Consider the following 20,952-nt stretch of genomic DNA (forward strand, 5'->3'; position numbering starts at 1 on the left):
GGTGGAGTGGCCGGACCAGGCTGTAATGCAGTCCAACAGTATGCTCTCGATGGTGTTCCTGTAGACCACTGTGAGGGCCCTCAGGGACAGGATGAATTTCTTCAGCCTCCTGAGGTTGAAGAGTCTGGTGTGTGTGTGAGTGTGTCTACTAGGTAAAGTCTGTTGTGCAATACAGGATTAAGTACAGTGTGACAGCTCCTTGAGAGAGATGAGGATTGGGTCTAATCAGGGGTTCATGTGAAGATCAACATCTCACTCTCTCTACCTACGTATGTTCCTGTATTCTACTCACTCGTATTTAAATCCAGCTAATAGACCACATTTTATTATTCGTTTTATTTCATGAAATAATACAAAAAATCTGCAGATAACCCAAAGAAAACACTTTGTGTTGTCCCAAACGCCAAGGCTTCAAATAGCCTATTTTAGTATCAAAAAGAGGAATCGCCTGTTACAATGTGACATCCACAGGAGGTTGGTGGCTCCTTAATTGGGGAGGACGGGTTCGTGATTATGGCTGGAGCTGAACACGTGGAATGGTATCAAATACATGGTTTCTATGTATTTGATGCCAATCCATTAGCGTTGTTCCAGCCATTATTATGACCTGTCCCTCCCCAGCAGCCTTCCCTCAGAGGGAAAGACGGCTCATAATCATTTATCAATGGAATGGCATCAAACCATGAGTTTGATGTATTTGATACCAAACCCCATTCCTCTCCAGCCATTACCACGAGCCCGTCCTCCCCAATTAAGTTACATTGTTAAAATGTTACAATAAAACATTCCTCTTCTTCTAAAACCAGGAACCACTCTGAGTCAGATTAGGGTGTGTCTCTTACCGCTCCTACTGCATTGAAAGCAGCAAACTGCAGTGAGTCCTGGCCCTGTGACTAAAACCTCTATGTGCATTAGCTGCCTGTCCCACATCTTGTTTTTCAGAGAGGGGATCAATAAGTCACTTTGGATGTAGTCATTAGCTGTCTGTATGGTCAAATGTATGTTGATGGACCGTCCATTTAGTTTGTGCACACTGTCATAAATTGCTCTCTGAGTGTTTTTCCGACCGTCTTTTCACCACATAATATGACTGTATAGAGGTGTGAGAAACAGGGGGTGATATTTGACTCTGACTCTGCTGATTGTGATTAGCGGGCCAGTTCTATTTGGCAAACCTGGGTTCAAATAGTATTTGAAATCTTTGAAATACTTTGAGCATTTGCTCTAGCTGACCTGTAGTGCCAGATGGGCTGGGTTTCGAGTTTTAGGGATATTCAGTTGGTGTATTAAGCCAGGCAAGCTCAATCGAGCACAGATAAAGTATTTGAAATTATTTCAAATACCATTTTAACCCAGGTCTACTATCTGGCCTGCATTAAGATTTCCAGGGAGGATTGAAGAGAGTGGGGCTGAAGGTTAAGTGGCTTTCTAAGAGTGGATGTTTCCACGGTGATGTGACATCTGATCAGACTCAATCTGATCAGTGCATCCTCAGTAAGTGGATCAAGTAGGGATCAGTGCTATATCATGATGGGGAGAGAGGGAGAGTGAGGGGACGGTGTGTGAGGGGGAGGGAAGACTTGCATTATTAGAAAGAGAGATTTACATGGAAGGAAGGTACGTACATTGATAGGACTTTGCTCATCAATTTCTGAAAATAAACTAGATTGTATTTATTCACCATTGAATTTGTGGTCTTATTTTTTGAGTACGCCTGGCTTACCACTGCAGTGATTATAGTCAACTGCCTTCTCAAGCAGGTTTTCCAAGAAAGTTTTAAAAAACTACCCCCTCATTCATCTATTTTACATACAAAAGTACAACTGTTCTTCCAATGTAGTTCACAGAGTGCTGTTGTCCAGGACCTCAGAGTGTATTTTGCATGCCCATACATCTGAGACATACATTTCATGCATTTTTCTATCTCGTATTGTTTGACCTCAAACTGGGGAATTGTTTTAGTGATGGAATTGTAAGCTGAACTAGTCTACTTTTGTGCACCCAAAACCTTCTTATTAATAATAAATGTATTCGGAACTGCCATTTCTTCCTTAACTATAGACTTATGAAGAAAGTTGTAGGCTAGTGTAACGGTATGTAGTGTATGTTATATAGGTCGTCGGTACTCTCCTTCAAGACGGAGGTGAAAATATATCATTGAAACTCGACGTCTTGACATACATAGCCTAACATCTGTGTCTAGATTTTGAAACAGAAGGATGAGAACCGAGAGTGTAGCAGAGTTGATTAAATAACATCAGTTATGACTGAGTGATGCTCCATTCCATCAGGGTAGGCAGACTCACAGTCAGCGACCCAAATGGCACCCTATGGGCCCTGGTTGAAAGCAGTGCACTAAATAGGGAATAGGGTGCCATTTGCGATGCTGACACAATGGGCTCTCCAGCCAACCCTACTAGCTGTCCAGATGCAGTTGATGTCAGGGCTGTGTGAGTCCCACTGGGGCCTTTAACAGCATTGAGAAGCACTCTTCTCTCTTTTCTCTGCCAATCGATGGAGATTCAGCGAGAGAGAGAGAGAGATGAAGAGATAGTGTGTGTGTGAGAGAAAGAGAGCAGCGAGCCAGACAAGTGATGGAGGGCCTACCCATCTCTGGCCCTGGCACACTTTGAGCTTTTAGAGAGCTCTGGAATACTGAAGAATAAAGAGCTGGACCGGTTCAGAGGGCCTCCATCAACAGTCAGTAGGTAGTGAACATACAGGCAAATGGATAAGATTCCACCAACCGCACCATTGAATGCACAGTGGTGGTGGAGGGAGCATATCAACAGAATAAAACTTCAAAAGGATATGTAGCTCTTGTTTAAAATGTAATCTCCCTTCTGAAGTATTCCTTACTGAAGTAGACCAGCTGTAGTTTGTGGTTGGTCTCTGTTGAAAAGGTAGTATTAGTAACAGAACCACTATTTGTAAATCACTCCTCTGTCCTTAACAGCTCCATGTAATCCTAGTGAGTTTTTACACTCGACTGAGGAAAGCATGAATCTTTAATTCATAGAAATATTTAATACACAAGTTGCATTCTTGTTACGTATTGGCAGGTTGACTTGTTTACTGCATAATTTTATAAAAATATAACATGAACTGTATGTACTGTATGTAAAAATATGGTATTTTCAAGACTACTGTATTGTAAACCAACTCATGAAAATGCATTCAGCTGAACAGCAACTAATGTTTGTCCTTGTAGACTCAGGGAATGTTTGTACTTGTACAGGCTCAGGGAATGTTTGTCCTTGTAGAGGCTCAGGGAATGTTTGTCCTTGTACAGGCTCAGGGAATGTTTGTCCTTGTACAGGCTCAGGGAATGTTTGTCCTTGTACAGGCTCAGGGAATGTTTGTCCTTGTAGACTCAGGGAATGTTTGTACTTGTACAGGCTCAGGGAATGTTTGTCCTTGTAGAGGCTCAGGGAATGTTTGTCCTTGTACAGGCTCAGGGAATGTTTGTCCTTGTACAGGCTCAGGGAATGTTTGTCCTTGTACAGGCTCAGGGAATGTTTGTCCTTGTACAGGCTCAGGGAATGTTTGTCCTTGTAGACTCAGGGAATGTTTGTCCTTGTAGGCTCAGGGAATGTTTGTCCTTGTACAGGCTCAGGGAATGTTTGTCCTTGTACAGGCTCAGGGAATGTTTGTCCTTGTAGACTCAGGGAATGTTTGTCCTTGTACAGGCTCAGGGAATGTTTGTCCTTGTAGACTCAGGGAATGTTTGTCCTTGTACAGGCTCAGGGAATGTTTGTCCTTGTACAGGCTCAGGGAATGTTTGTCCTTGTAGACTCAGGGAATGTTTGTCCTTGTACAGGCTCAGGGAATGTTTGTCCTTGTAGGCTCAGGGAATGTTTGTCCTTGTAGACTCAGGGAATGTTTGTCCTTGTACAGACTCAGGGAATGTTTGTCCTTGTACAGACTCAGGGAATGTTTGTCCTTGTAGACTCAGGGAATGTTTGTCCTTGTACAGGCTCAGGGAATGTTTGTCCTTGTAGGCTCAGGGAATGTTTGTCCTTGTAGACTCAGGGAATGTTTGTCCTTGTACAGACTCAGGGAATGTTTGTCCTTGTACAGGCTCAGGGAATGTTTGTCCTTGTAGACTCAGAGAATATTTGTCATTGTAGACTCAGGGAATATTTGTCATTGTAGACTCAGGGAATGTTTGTCCTTGTAGACTCAGGGAATGTTTGTCCTTGTACAGGCTCAGGGAATGTTTGTCCTTGTAGGCTCAGGGAATGTTTGTCCTTGTACAGACTCAGGGAATGTTTGTCCTTGTACAGGCTCAGGGAATGTTTGTCCTTGTAGGCTCAGGGAATGTTTGTCCTTGTAGGCTCAGGGAATGTTTGTCCTTGTAGGCTCAGGGAATGTTTGTCCTTGTACAGACTCAGGGAATGTTTGTCCTTGTACAGACTCAGGGAATGTTTGTCCTTGTACCTGCTCAGGGAATAATCAACCCCTACGCAGAGTTAAAACTAGCCTGCTTGAAGAATAATCCAACTTTCAAGAATCCTTAGGACATGTCGTCATGCCAGCCTAAAAAAAAAAGAGCCAAACAAACTCACTGCTTTCATTAATTTTACTGCTAGAGGTCTTAATCTCTGTGGGAGAATTTTGGTTGCACCACTGTGCATACATAAAAACACAAATCAAGCATAAACAAGGACATATACAGCTGGAGAAAAGGTGCAATTCATGAGAGCACGATGATCAATGATTCATCTGTACATTATATAACAATTGCCACTGATTTCCATGGAGTCCTGCCATATTCTTTTGTCAGTGTTGCTAAACCATTTGCAATAGGAGAGTAGACGGTAATCTTTAACAAAGGAATTATCAAAACGGGAGAAAAAAAACAAGCATGCGGCTTGTCGGTAATTAGCACCCTATTCCCTATAACATGCACTATTTTTGACCAGGGTCCTGGATAAAAGTAGTGCACTATAGGGAATTTGGGTACCATTTGGTAACGCAGCCTGTGTGAGGATGAGGCGGAGCGGGAACAGGGAACGACGAAACAGACCAGACTACAGGAAGTGAAGCAGAAAGAAGAGTTTATTGTACCCAGTACAGATCATTATAAACTTTGCAGTGTAACGGTACACATTGTGAAGAGAGAGAGAGAGAGAGAGAGAGAAGGTGAAGCCTATACAAGTTCAGACAACCCATGGTCAGGTCAGGGTAGAGACTAGAGGTGGATACTCACATTTCTTAACTATATGAATTGGCACCCTATTCACAGTGCACTACTTTTGACCAGGGCCCATAGGGCTCCTTTCAAAAGGTAGTTCACTACATAGGGAATTTCCAATCACAGCCAGATGTGATACAGCCTGGATTCAAACCAGGGACTGTAGTGACACCCCTTGCACTGAGATGCAGTGCCTTAGACCGCTGCACCACTCGTGAACCACACTGAATGGAACCCAAGCCACACTACTTCTTTATAACTAATACTATTTTCTCGCTCTTCATCCTACCATTTCACTCACCAATAATGGCCTCTAAAACGAAAACTATCTGCAGTAATAATCACGTCACAGGGATACATGTGTTATAGGCAAAACTATACAGGCTTATACAATAAAATCAGATGCAGACTTAGCAAAAATATATATTTATATAAGTTTGTTTTTTTCCCCCATTTAAGAAACAAACAAAATGCAGAGAACTTTCACAATTTGTCTTCTTTGTCCAAAGTAGAGTAAAGCCATATGTTAGTGGACAGTTTGTTTCAATACACTGTCATGCAAAGAGAAGCAGAGGTCTCTTGTTGACAACCTGCAATTGGTAGAACGAGGACTCCAGGGAAAGGTGTATAATTCCACACCTTCGCATGCAATGTCCTGAAAGATGCCATCCTGGTGCATTTAAGAATCTAGTACACTCACTGCCGAGGAAACATCAAGCACCCACTAAAATGAAAAAAAGCTATAACCTTAGGTGTTTAAAAATTTCAATATCTCTGGGAAAAATATTGACAGAGTTGTTCCTTTTGGAAAATGAAAGATTCCTGCAGGGGATTTATTGTTTGAGGTGGAGCGCTGATTAGTTACAACCTTCAGGAAATATAAGTCGTTTATGAAGAAAAAAAAAAGTTGTAGAGTGTCGGTATAAATGAGAATGGACAACCAGACAGAGTCTGCATCCTAAATGACAACCTATTCAGTGCACTACTTTTGACCAGAGCCACATGGGTTTTGTAAAGGAGTGCATAGGGTCATTCCAGACGCAGCGACAGTACTCCGAGCTAGACCGGCTACTCACTGGTAACCTCAGCTAGCCCAGCACAAACATTCATTACACTGGATAAATACACAGCTGGGGCAGCATTAAAAACAAAAACATAGGTCACTGGTCTGAGGAATCCATCCATGGAAACCATAGAATGTCCTAGCAGGCTGGAGTACTACAGATCTAATTCCTTAACCAATTGTAGAATACCCAGCATACATTTCTATAGCAAGTCTACAGAAACCAACAGGTCTGTGGGTTTGTTTATAAATATTAAAATGTTACCATATATTTTTGCAAATCAAAGCCCTTGCTTACACAGATCTTACTGTTAATATGTGGCAGAAAAATACATAATTATTGGGAACCAAAAAAGCAACTACAGAATAGTGCTTTATTTATAGATAATTCTGACAAAAGTAACTTTTAATATAATTATTTTAGAAAAAGCAGATTGTCCGAAATCAGAACTGTTACAATTCTTGCAGTCTACACAGAGATCTATCGGTCAGTCCTCCGGCATGCTGCCATAATAACACGGACCCTGGTCCATCACTTCCTCTTCGTCTCCATAGCAATGACGCCAGTTCACCTTGAGTTGAGAGTTGGCGGAGCCACTGAAGTCCATAACAGCCTTACTTCCACGGTCCCCTCTCTCTTGGTACTATAGATGATGCCAAGGAACGTGGTTGGTGCAGGTTTCTCCTCCGTCGTTTTAGGGGGAGGGTTAAGTTAATCCGTAAGTGGGCAGGATTGGAGGAGTAACTTAGCGGAGAGAGGGAGGTTTCGGGTTCAGGTTTGATCCAGTTTCTTGCTCAGCCTCAGCAGTCGGAGCTTGATCTCTGGGTTGGGTTTAGGAGCAGCAGGGGAAGGGGGTGGGGCAGTCAGTACCCGTAGGGTAGACCTACACACTGCTCCCCAGAGTCCACCAAGTAAGGGGTGTTCTTGTAGTGGGTGAGGGGCAGGGTGTCATCATCCACCCCAACGCAGGGCAGGCTGTCTGGGTCGGCCTTCAGGTTGGGCCTCTGGTTGTCAGGGAAGGCCATGGAGAACAGGGCCTCAGGGTCGCACACAAACTTGTACACGTACCTCTCGCCAGCAACCTGGAAAGGACCAATCAGAGAAGAGCAAGTTAGTTAGACCCACAGAATGAAATAGAACACAATAGTTCTAACATTATATAATATGGATCTCTATGGCTGCATCACCCTCCAAGGTTGTATTCAAATGAGCCAAGGAAGCATCAGGCTGTTGCTGAGGAGAAATGGGGAAGGATAGAAAGGGTGAACCTGCCTTTACCTTCTGCATGATTCCCTTCTCGTAGTAGTAGCGCAGAGAACGACTCAGCTTGTCATAGTTCATGGCTGGCCTGTTCTTCTGGATGCCCCAGCGGCGAGCCACCTGAAGAGACAAGACAGAAAATACAAAATCAGTCAATGCCTGATTGAGTTTTTTTTTTTTAAAGAAGGGGATTGAATGAGTACACTGACCTTTAATGGCCTGAACTACTACTAGGACCGAGGTAAGAAACTGACCTCTAAAAGGTGATTGTAAGAGAATCTGTCAAGTTCATCAACAAAAAAATGATTTAAACATTTCCAACTGACCTCTTCTGGCTCAATGAGTTTGAACTCCATGCCCCGGCCTGTCCAGGCAATGAAGTGACCGTTGGCCGGGTCATCCAATAGGGTGACCAGAAACTGCCAGAGCTGCAGAGAGCCGCGCCGCTGGTAGGGCGGGCCATCACGGTACACTGAGGGCTCCTGCTTGACCTTCCCTGTGGTTGGGGGGGGGTTAAGAGTGAGCACTGTACTCTGGGGAAGCCTGGCCATCTAGCATGTCAGGCAAATTAAAAAGATATTTTTTACAGGGACATCAATTACCACAATACTTAGGTGCCGATACAAATATGTATTACGATTCAATAATGTGACTTTATTGCCATTCCATATTCCTCACCATATGTGTGCTGCAGATGGACAAGAGAGCCATGAGAAAATGACCAGTCATGGAAATAAAAGAGCAGATAATAAAATTGGCTCTGTATTTTAAAAGGAAAAACACTGGAGTTTTAGTGCAGGTACAGCCAACTAGCACAAAAAGGATATTAAGATAGTCAACTATCAATGTCTAACTTTGGTTTTAGTGCAAAATGTTAATTATCTGGCTAATCATGGGGGCCTCAAGGGGAGAAATGGGCCGTGTGGGGGCCTCAGTCATAATGAACGAGTTAAAATTGCTAGTCCACCCGACAGCTAGCTACAGTGTGGTGAGACATTCCTATGAGCTGTGGACTGTGAAGGGGAGCAGGCTACTCATTTTGCACCCGCCTGCCATCTCTGCTGCTCAAAGGAGACTTTCTACAGTTCTCCTCTCTCTAGTCAGTGATGCAACAGGCATACTAATAATCCTGTCCTTTCAAATGCTGCCAGCAGCTGAGCAGAGACTGAGTCCTCTGTGATGCTTGTAAAGCCCCCCCCCCCCATGCTGCTCCAATAGCTCTCGCCCGGCCGGCCCAAGAACGGGACAAGCCTGTTCCTAATGTAAAGTATTTTCTTACCTTCAAGTCTGTCAGGAACCACGCAGGTATCATCATAGTACATGTGAGGCTCTCTGTCAAAGGAGAAACCTGTGATTGGGAGAGAGATTAGCTAGCCAGGGGAGGGCATGGGAATACAGACTACATTTTGCTGTGGAGGCCAGCTACTGTGTCCAGGGAGACTAAACTGCTCACAAAGCAATATAGCCAGGCAGCTTCACAACAGTGGAAAATGATGTGCTAACATTATGCAGACAGCAGTGCTGTTGAGCGGTGATGAAACAGTGGAAACCTAAACAGGCCTATTGATAGATGCAACATCTCAAGAGACGTCATTCTAATGTTGACTTCTACCTTGCGACATGTCCTATTCCCCAACCATGCAGCACTTTGTAACCGCTCAATAAGTCACTACTAGAGGGGCAACAGCTACCAGTAAGCCCTCGTAACATTTTTATTGCGAAAGCTTTGAGGAGGATTTCCTATGTATTTATTACAGAGGAATTCAACTTGAAACATGCCACTGCTAAGAAGGAAATGGATACTTACTTTCATGGTTGTTTTGGTAGAAGGTCCGGGCTCTTCCAAATGTAGACTGACAGATAGGCACTTCTAACAGAGGGAGGACGAGACAACATTAACCTCTGACATGAGTATATTTAGAACACTGCTCTGCTTGCACGCTAGTAAAAAGAGATTGTACATACAAGCAGTATGCATTTAGTGCAGGTGATTGGGATACGTTCAGTCTCTGTTCTATGTGTGGTGCAACAACCCATTCCCATGGTTGGTGACATGAGGATGAACACGATACATGCTTCACCTCTTATCAACCTGCTGCTGCAGCACTTCCTCTATTATACAACTGACTTCGACCTAGCAACCAATCAGCTGGGCTGCAGATGTCCACTGGCCATCCCACATCAAATCATGACAAATCAAGTTATGCCTGGCTGGCCCCCATGGGGTCAAGCCCCACCCCCCAATCTTCTGAGTTGGAAAAGCCCCCAAGGTCCCACTCCACCCCTCTGTTTCCTGTCCTCTCCTAAGGATAAGATCTTCATCACACTTTAGGGCCATATCTACAAAGCGTTTACACTAGTATTCTCAAGTTTGGGCTTGTTAAAGCATCATAGATCCTCTATCCAATTGCATTAGATGGCACCCTATTCAGTATATAGTGCACACATTCTGCCCAGAAACCAAAAGTAGTACACTGTATTGGGAACAGGGTGCAATTTCAGACGCATCCGTTGTGGTGAGCAGTCCCAACCAGGAGAGCCAAAAGTGTGATGTGACTATGGTGGCTACTGGCTATGCTCTTATAAATCCATCCATCCAGAGACAGACAGAGGCTGGGCCAGTGGACCTTTATGCTGACGTATGTATTTATAGGTTGTAAGAAGCTAAGAGGATTTGGCATTACATCACTGGCCCCCCAATCATAAAGCTGAGAGGGAGAATGAGAGAGGGACAGTGCAAAGCTGGCCTGGGCGGAGGAGGGAAGGAAAGGTGGGTGTTGGTGGCAGAATAGGGACAACAGCTGGGGTGCGTGGGCATCGAGATGAAAAGTAAAACAGAATTCTACTTCTCGTGGGGTTACTTATTAGGTACACAGCGTTTCTATTGGGACAAGGACATGCAGCAATAAGTCAATTGGCATAAGTCCATTGCATTCATTTCAGTGTAAATCTGAAATGAGCATCCATGTTGATGAGCATCCATGTAGTGTTCATACTTGCATTCTAACGCCCTCTGTAAACACAACGTAGTGGCCCAAATCCATTCTAGGTAGCCCTATACTTGTGAAGTAGGTTTCCCTGTGCCTGGGCTTGGGAATGACTGACCCATTTGCTTATCTCCTCTGTCCTGCCGAGGCTCAAGCCAGGCTAAGAGACCCATTTTTACTGACCTGACTGTCAGAGCAGAGTGATTGACGTATTTGGAAGTGACACGGTCATGTCTGTGTGCGTTACAACTGCTGACGCAAGGCGGTGTGAGGCGAGGGTCTACACGGTTGTGTTTGTTAATGGTTTCTGGGATTTGCTGCACTAAAACTAACAGCCGCGTGCCAGCGAGCAAAATCAACAGGGACGGACACATTCCCCACCATATAACCAGTCTGCTCACATGCAGCCTGTCTGGATGTGGACAGCGACCTGCATCAGAGAGCCCCAAGGTTGTTTCCTGTTTCACTTTCCTTTTGTCCTAAGGGTGCACTTGACCACTCCACTTGATGGAAAGAAAGGAACGGTGGAAGAAATATGGTGGAGACTCATGTTTACACCAATCCAATGCATTAAGGAGTGCACACTTAAGGGTAAAGATTTGGAACCAATGTCAAGAGTCACACCCCTCAAACCCTATGACAACCCTGTGGGTCAGCTGTAATGCTGTAGTCTGTGTAGTGCAGCCGACCGATCCAGAGGAGCCTGAAGGTAGCCAGCCACTCACCAGAGTCGAAGCAGAAGTCCTGGGGCTCCTGCTTGATGGCCATGGGGTGGAAGGTAGCCTGAGGGGGGCCCATGGAGGGGACACCCTGCTCTGTGTAGCGAGGGTCCAGCAGCTCCTGCTTGAAGCCGTGTTGAGGCACGGGACCAGGGACCAGGGGTTCAGACATCTGGCGGTGGTAGGGGGGCCTCCCGTCACTGGGTAGGGCACTGTGACTGGGGGCCTGCGGTTGGGCCAGGAACTGAGGGTGAGTCCGGCTCTCAGAGGGAGGGAAGGGTAGACATGGCTCCGACATTTGCCTCTGGAACCTGGGGTGGAGGAAGACATGGGAGAGGGTGGGTGGAAGGTTATTATTAACAAACTGTGGCTATAAAACAAATGTTTGAACAGAGAGATGAATTTAAAAGTTCATTAGACTATACTACTGATGGCTATGAAAACTGTAGCTTAAAAACATTTCAGATTTAAAGAGAATGGAAACAAACTTTTAATATAAGAGGTATACATTTACAGTAAATGTGAGTTAGAGTCTTCAACTAGAGGAACTACTGAGAGTCCAGCTTTAGACCAAAACGCAACGCACATGCCACTCAGGAGCCAAATGTACTCAGTGCAATCAAGCCTGCGAATACAAGCTGTAAATGAGATGTTGGGGGCAGGTGTCAATAAGTAGCAGGTATAAAAGATCGTCCAGTGACAGTAAGATAGACAAGGCTAACGGCTTCTGGCTACACAAAGATTCCATATTACTGGCTGGTGATGACATGCCATGCATTCTATCACATCCCACCAGGAGTCCTGTCACGGGTGGGGGTGACTGAGCAGTGGGTTGTTCCCACGGGGGTTCCCACGCTGCCAGCACCTTTCACTCCTCAATATAGGGGCCCTTCCCCACCCCCTAAAAGGCAACACTAGTCACAAAGCCTGATCCTCTCCACTGGTCTTAATGTGTTAACTTGCACAGTGTGTCTCAGAGTGCAATGGAAACATGAACACCTGTTTTATTGAGATGGATGTTTACATTTAGAGAGGTCAACCTAGGGTCAGGAGTTATCTATACAGACAGGCTCATTAGTTAGGATGTTAGTAAACACCTGGATGGAGTCATTCACCTGTTCACCAATGTTGGATGTTAATCTCTATAAACTCCTAACCCAGTAAGCCAAGCCTCAGGCTCTCTCATAATAAACTCCTAACCCAGTAAGCCTCAGGCTCTCTCATGATAAACTCCTAACCCAGTAAGCCAAGCCTCAGGCTCTCTCATGATAAGCTCCTAACCCAGTAAGCCTCAGGCTCTCTCATAATAAACTCCTAAACCAGTAAGCCAAGCCTCAGGCTCTCTCATGATAAGCTCCTAACCCAGTAAGCCTCAGGCTCTCTCATAATAAACTCCTAAACCAGTAAGCCAAGCCTCAGGCTCCCTCATGATAAGCTCCTAAACCAGTAAGCCTCAGGCTCTCTCATAATAAACTCCTAAACCAGTAAGCCAAGCCTCAGGCTCTCTCATGATAAGCTCCTAACCCAGTAAGCCTCAGGCTCTCTCATAATAAACTCCTAAACCAGTAAGCCAAGCCTCAGGCTCTCTCATGATAAGCTCCTAACCCAGTAAGCCTCAGGCTCTCTCATAATAAACTCCTAAACCAGTAAGCCTCAGGCTCTCTCACGATAAACTCCTAACCCAGTAAGCCTCAGGCTCTCTCACGATAAACTCCTAAACCAGTAAGCCTCAGGCTCTCTCACGATAAACTCCTAAACCAGTAAGCCTCAGGCTCTCACCTTCAAGACTTGGAAATAAGTAGAAGGTGCTCAACCAACATGAGTAGAGGTGCAACCTAAAAATGTGTAGAGCATTGGACAGGAAAAGGCGCAACGCTCGCTCACCATAAAAATACCCAGTTTTATTAGACAAGTTTAAAAGAATGACGTTTTGGCCTTCAACAGAATCTTCAAGACTTGAAAGGATGGCATTGCGAGACTACAGTGACCCCAAGTCGGAGTCTGACTGATGTGACTGGGTGAAAGGTGTTGCAGTGCAGCATGGCAGGATAGGACCAATCACCTGTGCTCAGGGCTGTAGTTACCATCCTGACTGAGGAGTGGTGGGGGGCAGGGCACTGCGTAGGGGCGGCTCTGGAGGGGGAGTGGCCTCTGCTGGTTGTGGGCTGGGCCAACTGCTTGGTTGTCAGGCTGCAGGGGGTGTGGCCCTTGCGCCTGGTTCCGATTGGGTATTTGATGAGGGGGAGGAGTCTGCTGGCTGACTGGGTGCGTCCTTGGGGTGTTGGTAGAGCTGCATGGTGACACGGGTGTAGAGGGAGGGGTCAATGGCTTATAGGCCCCACTGGGTTTCCTCTCATAGGCACTGTGGAGGGAGAGACAGGCCGGTCAGACAGAAGGCTCCTGTCAGCATGGTCAGAATACTTGGCTCTTTTGTTGGTGTGGTGAAAGGTAACAAAGTGTGTGTGTGTATATATATAACGGTCCATACCTGTCGCTGTAAAGGCACTTCTCTCCATACGGCATGGGACTCCTTTCCTGGTTACAAGGACAAATCTCTTTGGAAGGACTCAGTTCCCGTTTAATCTTGGATGGTGGGGGGCCATGAAACATTACTGAGAAGAGGGGCAACACATTAGAAACACTGTTCGCGCTACTTAAATCAACCTAGAAAACAAGAAGCTGGGGTTATTCAATATCCTCTATTTTTCAATGAATGGACATTGGGGAAGACCAGACTATCAATCAGCACTGTGAGCCACTTAACCACTTCGCATCCTAACCACGGCTGGCAGCCCAACAGAAAACTTCCATCCATCGCTCCCCCATCAGTATCATACTATCCTCAACATCCTCTCCTGTCAGATGTCCATTACAGACACAGGTTCCCTCCCAAATGGCACCCATAGGGCTCTGGCCAAACAGTTAGCACTATATGGAATAGGTGGAGCCCTGGTCATTACCCATGAATCAGTGTGGCCGTAATTCAATAATTCTCCTCTCTAACCATTAGATCTCCAGTCAGCTCCCATTTCCCGCACCACATAATGGGCCAGTGAAACCGGATCCGCGGGCGAGAGGTGTAACAGCAGCTGGATACATCACCCTAACTGATGGGCCAGGGAAGGGAGGGTGACAGGGAACCAATAGGCATGTGAGCAGAGCTCCCTGCTCATGCATCCTATAAAAGCTCAGAGCAGGACCACATGCAGTACTGCCTCAGATGGAACACATGAGAGAGAAAATGGATGAAGAATGGGAAATGAAGGCACATCTAATAAGCAGTCTTTCGTCCCCACTCTCCTAGACAGGGGTCGAGATGATTGGAGGGCAAGGTTCAGTACAGGAGGAGTGTGTGTGGAGCACATTGGCTGCCATGTGACAGCCGGATGACTGAAGGCAGGGCAGGGGCCACGCAGGGCTGGTGAATAGGGAGCCTGGCCCGTTTGGCTATGGGGTCGCTGCTAAACACACACTATCCTGCACACTTACACATGCACCCAAACGGCTAGGTCAAGAACTGTACTGCACAGAGACCTCACTGTGAGCAGACTATAGCAAGCCCTACTACACACCCCCGCATGGGCCTCACTGTCTAAACATGCATGACAGCAGCAACCTTGATAATATATTGCAGCACCTCAGCAGTCATTTACAGTATGCTAGGCTACCATGCAGATCGTGGTCCAAAACAGCAACAAAGACAGATGCCAGCAACCACACCCTGTCTGATGCCACATCAGACAAAAACAAACTGTAAAAGGGGAGAATCATAAAACGCTCCACTGAACATAACTCAAATATTTCCCTTGGCTGCCATATAAAAGGCTCTGTGCACTGCTGACAAATGGGGGGAGGTGAAGCTATACAGTCAGAGAGGGGGAGGGAGAAGGGCTGTGTGGACTGGGACTCTATTGGATACCCCCACCCGCTGGAATCCATCCCACTCCAGAGGCTGGATTTGAGTGCATGAAAGTGTGAAATCAGATTAGGAGCTTGGCTCATGTGATGCCCCACGCCAATCGCCTGATTAAACCCAAAATGGGAGGAGGAGGGAAAAGTCTCTCCAGAGTAAAGAAGGATGTTTTAGAGTAAGAAGAATGGCGTCAAGCCCTGGCAGGATAAAAGCCCTCTAAGGATGGTTGGATAAAGCAGAGAGAAAGAGACCAGGAGAATGAGAGAGAGTGATCGTCAGGGTTTGTTACCTTAAACATTCTGAACCCAGTCAATGGAGCAGAGTAAAGACAAAGAATGAACTGAGTTCATAACATTTCTATGGGCAAATGGCTCTTTCAGTGCAGCTCTGTTTAATCCTGAAGGCCTAGGTCTTTCAGACAAGCAGCAGTCCCAAGATCAGATCTTGCTACATTGTGTGCTTGGGGGAACTTGACCCATCTACATCCCAGCCTGGTTTAAATAATACATCTCAGGTACTCACAGCTATCCGACTGAAAATCCGGGACAAACTGTTCATCATCAGGCACCTGGGCTGTGGAGGGAGAGAAGAGAGAGCATTAAACAAGTGGATACTAACTGGGCCTCCACTGGGTGAACAACACAAACTGTAAATCTCATCTTGATGTCTTTATTCAAAAGGAACCAAACCTATTTTGTTCAATCCACTGAAAAAATGTAAAACATTGGGAAATACTTAGGAACTTTGTTGAAATCTCAGACAATGGACAAGTAATAGAACTCTTGCAGTGGTTCAAGGGTAGAAAATGCCTGTTAAGATTTGTCATTTAATTTAGGGTGCGACAATAAAAAAATAAAAAGTGAACGTTGAAAGAAATGTTGTAGTTAAATTCAAGGACTCTTAGGTCAGCATAGTTGCTTATTTATGGGACTTCGCTCTAGTTTAATGCACAGAAAAAATATGAATATTTCAAATTCTCATTTTAGGTTAATATGCCCACTTGCTCAATGCATCTCAAAACCCACCTGGGAACACAATTCAATCACCCAAAACATTTTTCTCCATTTGCTCACCCTCTTTCCAAAGAATATCCGTATTTTTCTGCCTGTATTGACGACAGCTACTTCAAGGGGAATTGTATTACTTTTCCAAAGTCGTCAGATATGGATGAGATTGCATTAACATAACCAATGTCTACCAGAGGGCAAGCACTGCCGGGTTGTGCTGAGAGCAACAGAATAGATCAAAAGAAATTCAGCAGAAAAGGGGAAGGATTCAGTATCAACTCTGTGGTATACTTAAGCAATAAGGCCCGAGAGGGGTATGTCATATAGCCAATATGCCGAGGTGCCTTATTGCCATTATAAACTGGTTACCAACCTAATTAGAGCAGTAAAAATAAATGTTGTCTCATAACCATAGTATATGGTCTGATATACCACGGCGGTCAGCCAATCAGCATTCAGGGCTTGAACCACCCATTTTATAATTACTAGATTACTCACCTTCTGCAATCCAGATCTCCTGCAACTGACTGAGGTCTTGGAAGAGGTCTGAAACAGGAAAATATTTTTAAAACTGAGCCTACTGTTCAAATGAGCCTCTGTTCAAATGTCAGATTGGTAAGTAGAGAGCACTTTAACAATCCACATTACACATGATAGGAATAAAAAGTATGGTTGTGTTGGGTGGCTCATGCTGATGTCAAAGGGTAACGAAGAAGTAGTTGTCCAATTACCTTCCGTGTCCTGGGCGAGTTCTGTGTCTACGAACTTCCTTTTCCTGTTGTCTATGATTGGTCTGCTGTATGGTTCCTCCGCATGAGATTTTTGCTGCAATGATGAAAACATAACCAACTTATTAGTTAGAGCTGTTTAGTGTGACTCAGCTGTGTATACATGTAAATATGCCTCTGGTGTGACTCAATTGTCTTGAATGTCACATCACCTCCACTTCTAGTTGGAATGTTGACACACCTCAATCTATTGCTCTGTTTGAATAGCCACACTAGAATACAATTTTAGAATACATGGCCAATACATTCTGATTCTGTATTGCAAGCAGTATGGACGTTTGGATATTGGAACAGAGACAATGATGACGGCCATGCTCCTGATTGATAAAGGGGGTACCTAGTCAGCGGTCCAACAAAGTATTCAACTGAAATGCGTCTTCCGCATTTAGCCCAACCCCTCAATCAGAGAGGTGTGGGGGGCTGCCTTAAAATCGACATCCAAGAGAACCATACAAATCGAATAATTAGAATGGGCATTCCCATTCAACAGTTCTAGTAATTCTATTTCTATGAAGATATGAGGGGCGTGCTTACATTGGGTAGGACCATAAACGGGACTTGCTGGTCGTAGAATCCGTCCATGTTATCCAGGTCTTCAAAGGTTCCCAGAAAAGGGTCTTCGCTTTAAAGCGATATCGCAAAAGTCACTTTATGTACTAGCTGTTCAACTGTGGACAAAAACAAAATATGAATTCATATGTTAGTAGTTCAACTCTGCTAGAGTATTCCATCATCCAGTTTCTTTCACAAATATAGACAGACACTTCACTAGAGTCCTATCAGAACCCATATAACCCGCACCTCCTCTTGTTGCCCGACACCGTTTCCTATTGCAACAACAGCTCTTCTAACTGAACATGCTGGTTTAGAGCATGTCTTGCATGCACAACTTAAATACACTCTGTAGTTATGTTAAGAGTTACATGCGTGACACAAAGCAAAGCCAGCCATCTGTTCAGGCGATTAGGAGACTGCAATCATAATCAGCTATGACTGAGCAGGGGAAACCTTCAAGGATGGGTCTTTAAGCCTACACTCTGAGGCATTTGATGCCACCGTATTGTATAGATCACGAGTGTCATTTTATTTTTTGTTTACTCATTAACGAATTACTGAAGAATATTAGACGACATAAAAATGCCAGTCTATAAATAAATCCAATAGAAACGCCTCGTTACAATATACATCTCCATACTGAGGCAAACTACTTGTTTCATAGTGACCTTTAAATATAAAATCCTAGCACAGCTTCCATATCCCCTGGGCATAGTGAAGTTAAGTGCACTTGCATGTAAAACCCGACAGAAAGTGGCAGAGAATGTGCTGGGAATAAAACAAATAGTAAATTCATAACCTTCCATTCCACGTGGATAGCCCTCCCACTCCAAACCTCCTTGAGCTTGACAGAGTCACTATACTTTCACCCGTTTATTACATTAATGGATGACGAATAAAGCGATAACTGGCCATTAAAGCGACACAGTAGATACACATAGAACATATGCATTTACTGATGCATAAAATGTCAGTACAACAGTGGACAAATCATAGTGTACAACATTACGCATATTTTAAACCAAGTTTTGAAAACAGCGGCGTTGTCAATGGCCACAAATCCAAAGTAGCAGGTGATCCGTTTTATATTCCCCCCTCCCAAATGTTATTAAAGTTCCCACATTTGATCCTGTAACTTGGTGTAGCCTAAACGTAACTACAGATTTTCACTCCAGATAATGAGATCTAACCAAAGATTGTTGGTATCCAATTACTGGGAGTTACAGGATAGGTGCTGTTTGGTGAAATAGAGCATTTGACCAACCTTAACTTGGCCATACAGGCTTCGTTATGGATTCAGTGAAATATGTATATTCTAAAAATGTCCGTGTCTAGTTACATGGTGCTTTAGAATATCTGAAAATTCTCAGTAATGGATACCAAAAATCTTTTGTTAAAGCATATTATCTGGAGTAAAAATTGGTAGTTGTCCTATAAAAGCAGCAAGTGGAAAGTTGTAGGCAAACAAAAAAAGACAATAGCCTATATTGCAGACTGCCGATGAAAATCAAGCCTCCTATTGAGAAAAAGTGATAAAGTATTTGAAAACTGATTAAGTATTTGAAAACGCTAACGTAATTGATTTCCCCAATAGTTAATGCAAAACATGACCCACTAAATATTAGCTAGTTCAAAGCCGTTGAAGGGATGATAAACATCCATCCGACCCCCGTCACGGACCCTTTTTTTTAATGAAGTGAAACTCGATCCGTGTGAAACACAGCGAAGAAAATAACCTGACCTCTCCATTCATAAAAATCAGAAAACAGTCGACCGACTCGGAGATAATAAATATGCAGACTCAGATAAAGAACGAGCAATACTACATAGCACAATTAATATAAAGCGAGAGAAAATGGTTGCCAAAGTAAATGTTTTCTTGGAGAAAGATGGCGATCCGTTTTCGCCCATGGCAGAGATCTAAATTTGCTGTTGCAGGCGCTCGTAAACGTATTGATATTCCATCGCCACAGATGGATATCCAGGCAAAATGACAATTCAGATTTCAGACTACTCACCCTGTGCGCGTTTCAATTCAGTTACTGTATGGCAAGAACGAAATAGTAAAATCCACACCAAAAAAAAAAAAAAAGACAGAAACGTCTCTGTTCAATGATCAATTGACGAGTTCCATCCGACTCACACAACTTGACTGAGCTTTTAGATAACGAAGGCTTGGTTTTCCCTGGGGCTCGAGTGGTACACAGGGGCACACGCTCATTGGCTCGTCGGCATTGTCATTCTTGCGAGAAACCAATGGGCATTAGAAATGAATTAATTATATTTCAAGTGCTCGAGGACCAATGGAAACGTGGATGGCTAAAGGTGGATCGGTCCTATTATTTGTTTTTAATGAATGGCTGTGTTTCATTCACTTTCATTCACTTTCGTCACCGCTGTGAGATGTTTAAAGGGCCAGCTGTGTAATAACCCGGTAGGCTAATAACAGACAGTGGAAATCTACAAACCTATGGTTACAGTTTCACTTCAACAAAGTGTTTGTATGTTTTTTCAAAGACAGATAGGCTAGACATTTTGAAACAGGATCCCCACAAATGGATAGTTTAATCCTGGGAATATTCAACTGACCCGGACGGTGAACAGTTTATGCACAGCTGCTTTCCTGCTCGAACTGTTCCTTAAATAAGACAAATATAAATTCTAGACCGATCATACCCATACTATCAACTTTTAAAAAATGTGTTAACTGACTATAAGTAAATTAGTTTAAACCATATGATTCAATGCCAAGTGTTATATTTGATTATTGGCAAACCTATATTTCAAGTTGCAACCTATTTCTTTCAACACTCAACTTATTTTCCCCTTTGGTTTAACCTATTAAAGAAAATAAAGGCAAACTAATATCTATGCAACACATTTTTTCATGTTGTACCAGGTTGACTTTTCACGTTGGAATTACCTATTCATTATTCTTCAATTGGGTCACAGCAATTCAGTTAATTTCCTGTTTATTTCCTGTTAATCAAGAACTGAGTCTGTAATACCAACATGTTTCAAGCAGACCACCATAGACCCTGTGCCCAAGAACACTAAGGTAACCTGCCTAAATGACTACCGACCCGTAGAAATCACGTCTGTAGCTATGAAGTGCTTTGAAAGACTGGTCATGGCTCACATCAACACCATTATCACAGAAACACTAGACCCACTCCAATTTGCATACCGCCCCAACAGATCCACAGATGATGCAATCTCTATTGCACTCCACACTGCCCTTTCACACCTGGACAAAAGGAACAACTACAGTTGAAGTCGGAAGTTAACATACACTTACTGTAGGTTGGAGTCATTTTAAAACTCATTTTTCAACCACTCCACAAATTTCTTGTTAACAAACTATAGTTTTGGCAAGTTGGTTAGGACATCTACTTTGTGCATGACACAAGTCATTTTTCCAACAATTGTTTACAGACAGATTATTTCACTTATAATTCACTG

General features: G+C 44.0%; 1 protein-coding gene across 2 annotated transcripts; it reads right to left on the bottom strand.

Annotated features, from left to right (window-relative positions):
- Positions 1-5,043: 5,043 nt before the first annotated feature.
- On the bottom strand, positions 5,044-19,661 carry LOC106582336 (ETS translocation variant 5). Of its 2 annotated transcripts, none has more exons than XM_014165322.2 (13): positions 19,509-19,661; positions 17,470-17,603; positions 16,879-16,972; positions 16,646-16,693; positions 15,663-15,713; positions 13,716-13,839; positions 13,290-13,589; positions 11,234-11,538; positions 9,329-9,391; positions 8,801-8,869; positions 7,848-8,017; positions 7,540-7,641; positions 5,044-7,343 (listed from the first exon to the last, which is right to left on the bottom strand). In XM_014165322.2, the coding sequence occupies exons 2-13, from the start codon at positions 17,515-17,517 to the stop codon at positions 7,125-7,127; spliced, it is 1,593 nt and encodes a 530-aa protein (XP_014020797.1). In that variant the 5' UTR covers positions 17,518-17,603; positions 19,509-19,661; the 3' UTR covers positions 5,044-7,124. The 2 variants fall into 2 exon arrangements, with proteins under 2 accessions (XP_014020797.1, XP_014020796.1); XM_014165321.2 differs by having other exon boundaries at positions 7,534-7,641.
- Between the last annotated feature and the right edge of the window lie 1,291 nt (positions 19,662-20,952).

The sequence above is a fragment of the Salmo salar genome, chromosome ssa21, assembly GCF_905237065.1.
Source record: "Salmo salar chromosome ssa21, Ssal_v3.1, whole genome shotgun sequence".
Classification (NCBI taxonomy): domain Eukaryota; kingdom Metazoa; phylum Chordata; class Actinopteri; order Salmoniformes; family Salmonidae; genus Salmo; species Salmo salar.

Coding starts and splice junctions, on each gene's coding strand:
- LOC106582336 (XM_014165321.2), bottom strand. CDS start 17,517: ATGGACGGATTCTACGACCAGCAAGTCCCGTTTATGGTCCTACCCAAT. Junction 11,539..13,289: donor AACTACAGCCCTGAGCACAG/GTGATTGGTCCT, acceptor CCTCCACCCCAG/GTTCCAGAGGCAAATGTCGG. Junction 8,870..9,328: donor CTACCAAAACAACCATGAAA/GTAAGTATCCAT, acceptor TCCCAATCACAG/GTTTCTCCTTTGACAGAGAG.